The 12,150-nt window shown below is 45.1% G+C and overlaps 1 protein-coding gene across 1 annotated transcript; it reads left to right on the top strand.

Annotated features, from left to right (window-relative positions):
- Window positions 1-7,025: 7,025 nt before the first annotated feature.
- On the top strand, window positions 7,026-11,967 carry PDCD5 (programmed cell death 5). The gene is made up of 6 exons (XM_058034485.1): window positions 7,026-7,119; window positions 8,778-8,818; window positions 9,905-9,966; window positions 10,403-10,494; window positions 10,722-10,793; window positions 11,012-11,967. The coding sequence occupies exons 1-6, from the start codon at window positions 7,054-7,056 to the stop codon at window positions 11,057-11,059; spliced, it is 381 nt and encodes a 126-aa protein (XP_057890468.1). The 5' UTR covers window positions 7,026-7,053; the 3' UTR covers window positions 11,060-11,967.
- The last annotated feature ends 183 nt before the right edge of the window (window positions 11,968-12,150 follow it).

Here is a 12,150-nt window from a genome sequence, read left to right as displayed (position 1 = left end):
GTCCCTCAGTCTCTGTCACACCCTGAAAGGACCCTAAAAAAGCCCTCATTTTCAAAGTGTCCTAAACACCCCACAAAAACCTAAAAATAGCCTCAGAATACACTAAAAATACCCTGCTTTTTAAAAGCCCCTAAAACACCCCCAAAAATCCCCAAAGCACCTTTAAAAAATCTCTAAATAGTCCTAAAAGAGCTCTGAGAATACCCCTAAAATCTTTCAAATGCCCTGATAAGACCCTAAAAAAGCTTAAAAATTCCCTCAAAAATCCTATAAATACCCTAGTCCTAAAAAAGGACTCAATAGTCCTCAAAAAGCCCTAAAAACTTTTAAGTTGTCTTAAAAAAGCCCCAAGAACATCCTAACAATTCCACCCCTAACAATTCCAATTAGTAGTAAGACAGCCCTTAAACACCCTAAAAGTTATTTTAAAAGCCCTGAAAAAGCCCTAAAGGGATCCTAAACATTCCCAGAGAATTCCTAAAAAATTCCTGCAAAAAAAAAAACCCTTAAAATATCCTTAAAAATCCCTGAAAAAACCTAAAAAAACCCCTAAAAACCCTTACCTGTAACTCTGTGGCCTCTAAACATCATTCCTACCTATTAATTGGCATAACTGCTGGGAGGGTTCTGGGGCAGTCCCACCATTAGGGTGGCACCTGTACCCTAACCCCACTGGTACCCAGTGTCCTTTGCACCCCTAACATTCAGTGTCAGCTCTCCACCTGTAAGTGCCCCCCATCTTTGCCCCTCAGCCTGCAATGTCTGTGTGTCACCCCAAAGCCCCTGTTTGGGCACCCACATGCAGCTGCAGGGAGTCATTGGTGGGGGTGAGGAAAGAGAGGGATGGGGCAGGGGTGACCTGGATTGCAGAACCCCAGCAGACAGCCAGGCACTTAGCAGCACAGGAAACTGAACACAAACTCCAGCCTCTTTCCCTGGCAAACAAAACTCACCAGTCCAGGTTCCTAATGGCAGATTGCAGGAGCCACTTGGCACTGTCAAACCAGCCCGAGCTGCCATTGGTGCAAGCTTGTGAGGCGTCCTGTGCAATGCGGGATTTCAGGGGCCAGACGGCCACTCGGGGCCACAGCCCCCCCTCCACCAACTCCTTTTCTCTGGCAAACAAAACTCACAATCCCAAGTTCCTAATGGCAGATTGCAGGAGCCACTTGGCACTGTGAAATCAGCCTGAGTTGGCACTGGTGCCAGCTTGGCTCTGGGAGGCACCTGCACAATGCAGAATTTCAGGTGCCGGCCGGCCACTCATTTGAAGGCTCAGTTCCAATCAAAACGCTGTGGTGGGAGCCATGTTGTTGCAGGTTTTTGTTCCCCATGAGATGCCTTTTTCAGCTGCAGTGTGCCTGGGGCTCTGGGCTTTGTGGTTTTCATAACTCTAACCCTAACCCTAAGCAGAGCAGTAAAAGCAGCCTTTGATATGAATGTGAACTGATAAAAGTTGAAGGCTGCCATTCTACCTCTTGTTTAGTGCTGTTGGAAATAAGTGCAGGTGAAGCAGGGCTCAGGCAGCAGATCCTTGCTTTTCTCACAACACACTCAGGATATTCCATTCTGTCTGACTCCACTCCTCTCTCCCATAACAGCTCTCAGCATTGTGGAACAGTCAAAGCTCTGCAAGGTCAGCTGAGGCCTTCTCATCACACCTTGACTTCAGCAAAGGCAAATGACAAAAGAAAACAAGAGCAAACACTTCCTTTTACCCCAGTCTCACATTTTGTCTCCCTGTTCTAGTCTTTCAATCACCCCCCTCTAGCTTTCTGTGCAATCTGCCCTCCATTTATTCCTCTCTCTTTTTATCTCATTGAAACAGCAGCTAAAAGGAGAAAGTGAGATAAAGTGGGAAATTTCAATATCAATGTGCTTCTTTTATTCCATGGTCTCCTAAATAAATAACTGAAACCAATAGTGTTGCAGACCTTTTAAAGCAGGCATTTTTCCATAAGCTACAGCAAAATTTCATAGCTGGAATGCAATAAATACTTAACAGTGAAAAAAATTATCTAGTGCATCTCATACCTGTGTCATTTCCAAAAATAAGTAAAAGCCAGCACTAGTTCATGTCTGTTACTACCAGGAGAGAGCTGCTGGCTTAGTGCATCTCTTTTTTACACAGTAATATCTTTTAATAGAGCCATGCTTCAAATTAATGTAGTTTACAGAATATTACAGAAGGGTTAATTTCAGATTGTTTTGATTTTTTTTTTAAGCAAAAGTAATTCTCGTGGACAACAAGGGTAAACTTCCACATCTATATGTAGGGGCAGTTCTAAAACTACTTTAAAAGTTTCTAAAACTTCTTTAAAACTGAGAGTATCTAATTGTACTAGATATCCATGTACAAGATCTATGTGTATCTATGTACTAGATCTATGTGTATCTATGTACTACTAGATCTGTGTACTAGATCAAATAAAATAATACTACTGGAAACAGCAACAGCTCTCCTTTAAACTTAGAGGGATATTTCTAAATTGTCTACTCCCTGTAATCCATAGTTCAAATTTTTGGGGGAGCTGGGAAACGTGTTTCAGAACAAGCAATGTCCAGCTGCAAGGAGAGCTAAGGAAAAAAGACAATTCTGATCTCTTACAGGCAGTGCTGAACCTGCTCAGCTGAAACAATGGTTCTAAACTGTTCATACAGTTACAGTTGGCCCATTCAAGTTAATTCCTACTCTGAACTGAAATATGGGAAAAAAGTCTTTAAGGAGGGACAGTAAAGCAATACAGTCAACATTCCTCATTAACCAAACAAACAAACAAACAAGTGACTAAGTGCTTAATCCTATAGAAATTTAACAATATAGTAAATATTTTCAGAGGAAAATATCACAATTCCAAAAGAAAACCAGGAACTGGTTTAAGCCACAGCCCATTCTCACTTCATGTATGTGCTGATAATGCAGAGTTCCTGTTTCATTTGCTTTGCTGTGCTCCAGCTCATTACACACAGCTGCTTCCCATGGGACAAGGACAATGCACAGAAGGAGAATTAACAACCTGAAGTATAAGATTTTAGCCAAAAAATTCAAAGGCTTTCATGTTCTACTTCTTATTAATGCAACAAAAACCTCAAACCAGATGTTTCTAAAAAATTAGGATGTCAGAGCATATATCTATATAGCAATAAAAATCCCATTAATGGCTTCAGCCAGGTTAAAATACCTATGAACTCAAGTAGTTTGCAGGTTGAACTTAGACCCCAATTCAGTTCCTGCTGAAATCTGTAAGATACAATCACAGCTTCTGTATCCCACTTTAAATATATATATATATATATATAGCATAAGGAAACACCTGAATGTGCTCCTCATATCTGATGGCAATATATGGATTATGTTCCTACAAAACATTTGCTATTTAGTCTTTGAAAATAAATGTAATTTAAAGGTCTGTCAATAAAACTGTAAAGAGTAATATTTTTCCTTTTCTCACTCCTGTCTTTTATAATCTGAGATCTCTTCACACATGGACATCATTCCATTTCTAAATCCATTCTACTGTATTTTGCTATTATTGCATACAACACTTTGTAAAACCATGATCCAGCCTGGGCACAATGATTCTCAGGACACATTTATTTATTTATTAGAACCCACTGCTGAGGCATCATTCAGAGTGTTGCAATGTAAATAATCTTTGTCTGCATTGGTGTGTTTGTTTGTGGGACAATGGAAATTAAAGGGGAAATCTTCTATGGCTTCAGTAGGATTTGAAACAGGCACAGTGTTATTGTATAATTACTAATTAGATGCTTTAAAACCACCATTAATTATTGAAGATTGTAGTTTTTACTCTTGCTGTGAATTTTTCTTAATCTCTTTCTCATCAAATACAATTCAATTTTCTTTTTTTTTTAATATTACTTTTCTTATAGTATCTTACTTCAGCTTCTGTAAGGTGGAAAAATCTTGCAATGTTCTTTTTGAAGACATTGCAATGTCTGCCAATTTTTATAGCAATGTTTCTGTTAATAATTTTAAATTTTTAATTTAGGCCAGAGATGACTAAGCAAGGATTTCATCAAGCAAGGATTTCCAGTGTATCTTCCAAGCAGAAGTGCCAAACCCAGAGTTTGCAGAGTGCAGTCACAACCATCAAGATTTTGCTTTATTTACAATTGCTTGAGGAATGAGACATTTTGTTCATGAGTTTTTCATGCATTCTGTTATGACTCTAATATGGTGTCATTCCAAGGGTGATAACGAGGTCAATGTGAGCATTACTTAAATAAAGACACCATTTATAGTGATTAAAACCTGGGGGGAAATTCAGCAGCTTTTCTTGATCCCTCTAGTGTTTGAAATTGAGTCTCAAAGGACTTGTGGAGGATCCTGCTTATTGAAAGTGATCTCCTGGAGATTTTTACATATCTCAAGTAGTCCTGAGAACTCTGCTGAATTACTAATCTACACATAGGGCATTATTACTTGCAAACCAATACATACTGAGCATTTTTGACAGCTGACATTCCTAAATAATACAGAGTATAAGTTTAAAAAGTAGAAAAACCAGTCTTTTTAAAGCATCTCTTTTCTGTTTATCATCCTTCATCAATATGAATGACACACAGAATTCTGTGGATATATCAAAAATGTTGAGAATTTTCAGGAATCCACTATTTCTGCATTACAACTAAAGGTCTGAGCAGAATAAATGGTTCAACTGACTCTGAAAAGCCTTGGTCCATCCTTCCATGCTTTTGCAGTTAGAGCTGCCCTGTTTGCAGAGGAAATTATCTGTACCTGGGAGCAGTTGAAAAACAAACCAGGCATCTGAGGAGCCAAAAACAACACACAACTTAAAGCACTGTTGCCTCCAGATTTCTTTAATGAACCACAAACTCTTTTGCTCCCTGAGCCTCACATCGTAATTGGCAATAACTACGACACCTTCTCAAAACACAAAAACTCATCAGCTGCCAGCTCCCTGCTAATAAACTCACCCAGAACAACTTATTAAGACATAACCTTTAAGTGTGTGAGCAAACAATATGCAGTGAAAGCCGCACCACAAATGTCTATAAAGCGAGATGAAGTATTAGGATTACTGCAGCTTTCTCGGAGCGAGGCCAAGCATATGGTGGCATAATGGAGCATGAATTTACAGCAGCAGAGATGTACGATATAGATTAAAGCTTCATCTGGGAGAACATACTGCTCGGCAAAAAAAAAAAAAAAAAATCAAAACAGAACAAAAAACACCTAACAAAAAATCCCAAAAAATAACCCAAACAATTTTTTGTTTGGTTTTCTGGTTTAACGATGAGCACCACTGCTGTTGTGTAGAACAAGGGCTCCCTCTGCTGCCCACGGGGAAGGACAAACCAAATCCTACCTTCTGAACCGCTCAATACGTGATCCCGAAATAGCCCAGATTTTCAATCGCTCTGAACACGCTTCTCAGAACACGAGGGTGGATGCGAGGGTTTCAGACAGGACGGATGGGCTCCTGTGTGACATAGAAAAATCCAAAATAAATAAATTAACTCCACTCCGCTAATTTTTTCTGCATTCGCTGCCAAAGTTGTTAAAGAAGTAAGCACTTGACACATTTTGTTACTGTTTAAAACTAGACCAGAAATATTTGGTAACAAAATATTTATTTTCCCTGTGATAAGGGAGCTGTGGCTTATTCATCTTTACAGAGCAGCTTTTGTGGTTTTTCTTCAGGTAAATTAAATCTTAAAGTACGAATGGAAAACCTACAGCCTGTAATAAGAGTGTGACCAATCAACAACAAAGGCTGAAATTTGAGGTGTGGAAGTTCCTTTTTTAACGTGATTGAAGCTATTAAATGAGAGTGCCAGTAATAGTTGCATTGCTGTTTTGACGCTTAAAGTGTCTTTGTACCTAGTCTGATGAAGGCCAGTACCTTTGTCAGCTTTTTGGGGGAGTGTGGGTGGTTTTTTTTCTATTTGATTCCAGAGACAGGGCCGTGGCTGCAGGTCAGGATTTAGTCCCCATTGCAGACTGTGGACCGAGCTGCGGAGCGGGGGGCTCAGCACAACGAGGCGCTTTTGGGGAGCCCCGAAACGCAGAGGAGAGCTGGGGGCAGCGCCATTCCCTGCTGCTCCCGTGGGATATCCACCGAATCGCGTCCCCAGGGCTGCTTTTTAGGGGAAATCGGAGGGCCCGTGGCAGACTCAGAGCCCAGGCCACCAGACCATGGTGACATTTGTAGCAGTCACTGGCACAAGGGGACACGGCAGAGCCTCGGTGTTCCAGCAGCCCAGCAGGACCGTGCCCGTCCCGCTGTTCCCTCACACACTCCGGGATGGCGCCGTCCCGCTGTGCCCTCACACACAGCGCGCTCCGGGCTGGTCCCGTCCCGCTGTGCCCTCACACACAGCGCACTCCATGCTGGTCCCGCTGTGCCCTCACACACGGCGCACTCTGGGCTGGTCCCGCTGTGCCCTCACACACAGCGCACTCCGGACCCGTCCCGCTGTGCCCTCACACACGGCGCACTCCGGGCTGGTCCCGTCCCGCTGTGCCCTCACACACAGCGCACTCCGGGCTGGTCCCGTCCCGCTGTGCCCTCACACACAGCGCACTCCCGGCTGGTCCCGTCCCGCTCCCGCCGGCAACTCAGGAAAGGCAAGGAGCTGCTGGAGAGGGTCCAGCAGAGACCATAAAGATGAGGAAGGGTCTGGAGCATCTTTGTGATGAGGAGGGACTGTGACACGTGAGCGTGGGGAAGAGTGAGAGGGATCTCATCAGTCCATACGATATGGGGCCAGGCTCTGTTCAGTGGAGCCCAGCAATACGGTGATCTAAAACACAGATCCCACATCAATATGAGGAAAAGCTTTTTACACTGCGGGTGGCAAAGCTGCCACAGAGGTGTGGAGTCCCCCTCTCTGGACACATCCCAAACACTCCCGGACGTGTCCCTGCGTCCCCTGTTCAGTGACCCTGTCCTGCTCTGGGGGCTCGGGCATAGGCGGTGGATTGGCCTCGCCTGGCGAGGGCGCGGCAGGGCGGGACAGCGTTCGGCGGTGGATTGGCAGCGCCTGGAGCGGGCGGCCTCAGCCATGGCGGACGAGGAGCTGGAGGCGCTGCGGCAGCGGCGGCTGGGCGAGATCAGGGCCGAGCACGGGGTGAGGGGACGGGCGAGATCAGGGCCGAGCACGGGGTGAGGGGACGGGGGGGATCGGGGCCGAGCACGGGGTGAGGGGACGGGCGAGATCAGGGCCGAGCACGGGGTGAGGGGACGGGGGGATCAGGGCCGAGCACGGGGTGAGGGGACGGGCGAGATCGGGGCCGAGCACGGGGTGAGGGGACGGGCGAGATCAGGGCCGAGCACGGGGTGAGGGGACGGGGGGGGATTGGGGCCGAGCACGGGGTGAGGGGACGGGGGGGGATTGGGGCCGAGCATGGGCTGAAGGGACGAGGGGATCAGGGCCGAACACGGGGTGAGGGCACGGGGGGATCGGGGCAGGGCCCAGCACGGGGTGAGGCAGCGCCTGCCTCTCCGCCCGCAGCGCTGTCGGCGCCTCTCGGGGGCCGGAGGGGAGGAGCAGGGGCGGGTGCGTGGCCGGGGGAAGCGGGAAGAGGCCCGGCCGTGCCCGAGCTTTGGCTGGAAGCGGCGCCGAGCGCAGCCCCGGCCCCGCCGCCTCCCTCCGCTCCTGCCCCGGGAGGTTCGGCATAGGACCGTTCCTGCCCCCGACCACTCACTGTCCCATGGATTGCCTTCCCAGCCATGTCAGTTTTCAGAGCTGAATCACAGAATCACAGAATTGTTCGGGCTGTAAGGAACTTCTGCTGGAAATCATCCAGTCCAGCTCCCAGCAGGGCAGGGTCACCTGGAGCAGCTGACACAGGAGTGTGTCCAGGTGGGTTTGGAATGTCTCCAGAGACGAGACTCCACTCCCTCCCTGGGGAGCTGCTCCAGTGCTCTGCCACCCTCCCTGGAAAGAAGTTCTTCCTCGTGTTCAAGTGAAACTTGTGTTTTAGTTTCTGGCCATTGCTCCTTGTCCTCTGCTGGGCACCAGTGGAAGGAGCTGGACACCATCCTCTGATACCATCCATGTATGGATTTATATGAGTGTCAGTTTTGTGTTCCTGTGAAGGAACTCTACCTCCAGCCATCCCCATTTCCTGTCCGTGAGGTTTTCCATCCTGCATTCACACTTTAATTGTTACCTGTAATATCTGAGGTGTTAATTCCATATAAAATTCAGGGTTTTTTGGTTTTTTGTTACTTGTTTTTAAATAGTCACCAGTAATAGTGACTTGGAAATTTGCCCCATTTTGTTTTTCATATGTATTAGTGTTTAATGCAGGAACCAACTCCTGCAGAACCCCCCTCATTAACTTTTCATTGGTTTCAGGAGTTAGACTTGATGATCCCTGTGGGTTCTTCCAGCTCAGAATGTTCCATGATTCTGTGATTCTGGGATTTCAGCTGCCAAGCTGAGAATGTGTTCTGTTTCATTTTACCTATCCTTAGCTTACTCCAATGGCTCTGCAATGCTTCTGGCCCTTTCCTGGGCTCTGGGGCAGCCATGGGAAGGCTCTCCCTGCCCCCAGCCCCAGGAGCTGCTCACCCACTGCTGCCAGGACTGGCTGTGAGGAGAGCAGAGGGTGGCACATTTATGTGCTGGGGCAGCAGATTCCCATGTCCAGGATCTCATCCATGGGCAGGCAGGTTTAGCAGGCAGCTTTATCTTCCATCAACACTGCTGGAATATTTGAACTTTCTGTCCTGTGTGGAGTGATTCTGGGTTGTGATATTTGCTCTGATCTCCTCCTTCAGGATCCTTCTGCTGATCCATCACAACAGGAAGCAAAGCAGAGGTATAAATGAGACTGTTGAATGTTGGTCTTGCATCTCATCATCTTTAAGCATTTGTTTTGTTGCTGGGAAAACCACCCCCAAAGGAACTGAGATGGATCAAAGATCTGCTGCAGGTGTGGCTCCCATGCCATGCCCACAGTGCCTGAGCCCTGCTGGGGTGGGAGATGATGAGGAAGCAGCAGCAGCTCATGTCCCTTGGCCCCTGTGTGAGTTCAGGGATCTCCTGAGCTGCAGGGATGCAGCAGGGTGCTCTGGAGCATCACCCCTGCCACTGTCACCTTGGCTCCTCAGGGCTGGGAGGAGTTTATCATCCAAGTCCTGCAGGCTGCCAGAACTCCTCCCAAACTGGTGCTTTTGGCCAATGCTGAGTTTGGGTTGGGTTTGGCTGGTATTGCAGGGGGAAGAGCCTTTCCCAGTTGATTTGATTTTTCTGGGATACTATTCCACTTAAAAAGCTGAAGCAAAATTATTTTTCTGGAAGCTCAGTGGGGGAACAGTTCAGTGTTTGTGCTAAGGGGAAAATTGTAAACAAGTGTGTGAAGAGCTGACTCTGCACAGTCCAAGCCTGTATTAACTAAAGTTTCATAAACTAAAGCTGCAGTTTTGCAGATACTTCTATCAAATATTGTAAATACGTGGAGACTTAGTGAAGTCTCCATGTGAAAGTTCTAAATACACAAATGAGCTTTGGTTTGGATTTGGAATTGCATGGACAATTCCTTGTGCCTGTTCTACCATGGAGTGAATTCCACATGGATAAATGCAGGCTCTAAAGGGTAGCACAGCTTTTGTCTCTTAAAATGTAATCATGAGCAGTGAGAAGGTGTAAGGATGAAACTCCACCTTGATTTCTTGGAAGGTGTTGCCAGCTGTGTAATTCAGTGATGGGAAATGGGAGATGTCCATAAGAAAAGGACATTCCCAGGACAGGAAATGCTGTACAAGCCATCATGTAAATGGGAGGTTTGAAGTGACCTCAAGAAGCACTTCCAGGAATCAAAAATCTCCTGTGCTTTGCTGTTCTGTGCACGTTATTTCAGGTGTTTGAAATCCCACTTTAATGTGTGCCTCACTTTCCCTTACAGAGAAGCAGAGATAAGGAATACTATTTTAGCTCAAGTTCTTGATCAAGCAGCTCGTGCAAGATGTGAGTACCCAAGTAACTTCCTCATAAAAAATACTCAGCTAGGTGACTCCTCAGAAGTGTGTTGTACAGAGGCCAGACTAGAAAAATACTGCTTTTGCTGAGAAGATAAAACTTGCAGCTTTTCAGTTGGTTAATCAGTGATTAGCAGGGAGAGGCTGATGAGTATCTGAATTATGTTAATGTTTTGGGTTTTATTTAAATTAGTAGAAGGAATTATATGGAGAGTCAAAGTTGTTTAATGAGGAGCAAATATTTAAAAGTAAGAAATGTAACTGCCTTGTACCTGGCATAAATGAAAATGGCTTTTTCAAAGTTTATTTCATGACCCTGGCATGAAGAAGATTGTTTCCTAGGGACATGTGTCACTTTTTTGTTACTAGTGAAGGTCCTGGAGAATGTTCTAACCCCAAATGAACAGAGCCTGTTTTTGTTGCAGTAAGCAATTTAGCACTTGTGAAACCAGACAAAGCAAAAGCAGTAGAGAATTATCTTATACAGATGGCAAGATTTGGACAGCTAGCTGGAAAGGTGAGTATGTTTCCTAATTCTTTCTCACATACATTTATTTTTAAACCCAATTAACTCTACAAAAATATGTTTATAAGAGATACAAGTTAAATTAACTGTAAATAGCTCCTATTATAATTCCATCAAAGACTATATAATTCCATCAAAAATCTTTTGTAGGAAGGAAATGGCAATTCAGTTTGATACTCTCAGAGTGTGTTTATCCACATTTTGTTTGATTTTCCTAGGTATCAGAACAAGGTTTGATAGAAATTCTTGAAAAAGTGAGTCAGCAAACAGAAAAGAAAACAACAGTGAAGGTGAGTTTTGTTTCCTAAGTGTAATGTTGTATAAAGTGGAGCAGCAGAATTGCACGGTGGGACAGTTCAGGGTGCAAGTTTGTGTTTGCACCTCCTGCCCTGCCCTGCCCTGCTGGGTTCCATCAGAGCAGTCTGGGGCCAGCCTGGACTGGGAAAGGCTTGTGCCAGCCTGCATCCACCATCACCCTTCAATTCTCACTTTATCTATTTCATTGCAGTTCAACAGAAGGAAAGTGTTGGATTCTGATGAAGAGGATGATTATTAATACTCTACTGTAAGGCTGCCAAACAATAGCCTGGAAAATGCTGTTAGCAGGCAGAATGCAAGATCTGAAAATGTTTACGCTTCTTGACTTTTTTTTTATTATTATTATAAAAGGCCAACAAATAACTTGTAAAATAAATCTGAGAAGGGGGATTTTATAACTTCAAGTTTTGTAGTATAAGAGGCCTGAGCAGTGTGGGGTTCCCAATGGCTTCATTGGCATGAGTGTTTTGTTGCCCCTTGCTCACTGTAAGCTCTGCTTTCAGCCACTGCACACACTTAACTTGCTGTGACTGGAGAGTGCAAACACAGGAGCCAGGTGAGACAGGGCACAGGCACCCAGAGTTAAAGTGTGTCCAGACTCTGGCACAGAAGTGTTGGAAAGGAGATTCCCTGAGCCCCTGAAGGATGCCTGCCCAGCCAGCCACTGGCTCTCAAGGCCTTACTGGAAATTTAAAAATGAAAGCATGCAAATAGTGTTTGGGTCAGGGCCTCCTGTCAGGCAGCCTGTGTAAAGAAACGTTACCAGCAAACAGCAGAACTGTTCCCTGTCAGTTCCTGGGCTTTCACACAGAGCAAGTTAACTGTGTCACACACAGCACTGGTCACACACCTGCTATCGTGTACTCTTACAACTACCTCCACTTTTATCAGATGGCTGGAGACTTTCTTACCTGGAAAAAAAGACAGACCATTTTCCTAAACTCTGCAACTCCTGCATGCTTCAAGTGAAACTGAACTTGTGCTGTACTTTTATTCAAGACTATGGTTATGGAAATCAGTAGGATGAATACTGTAATGTGCTGAGAAACTCTCCCACCACAACCCCCCTATCTGACATAATTTAACAGGATCGTGTATGATTCCAACTGCACTGTTTTTGGAACAGAATAAACTGGTTTCAAGTGAGCACTAGTGGGTGTGTTTTTCATCTTGTCTGAATGTGGTTAAAAATATGAAACATTTGTTATTTTTGTTTCATTTGGTTTAGACTCTGCATTTTGCTACTCTGTGTTTGTAATTAGGATGCCTTAGCTTTAGTGATACCCTGAGTGTGCCAAATTTCTTCAGACTTGCAACCCTTACTGAGTG

This window comes from Melospiza georgiana, chromosome 14, assembly GCF_028018845.1.
Source record: "Melospiza georgiana isolate bMelGeo1 chromosome 14, bMelGeo1.pri, whole genome shotgun sequence".
Lineage (NCBI taxonomy): Eukaryota > Metazoa > Chordata > Aves > Passeriformes > Passerellidae > Melospiza > Melospiza georgiana.
The sequence above is the reverse complement of the archived record's forward strand: the minus strand, read 5'-3'. Positions and strand labels throughout refer to the sequence as shown.

Coding starts and splice junctions, on each gene's coding strand:
- PDCD5 (XM_058034485.1), top strand. CDS start 7,054: ATGGCGGACGAGGAGCTGGAGGCGCTGCGGCAGCGGCGGCTGGGCGAG. Junction 8,819..9,904: donor CAACAGGAAGCAAAGCAGAG/GTATAAATGAGA, acceptor TTTCCCTTACAG/AGAAGCAGAGATAAGGAATA. Junction 9,967..10,402: donor TCAAGCAGCTCGTGCAAGAT/GTGAGTACCCAA, acceptor TTTTTGTTGCAG/TAAGCAATTTAGCACTTGTG.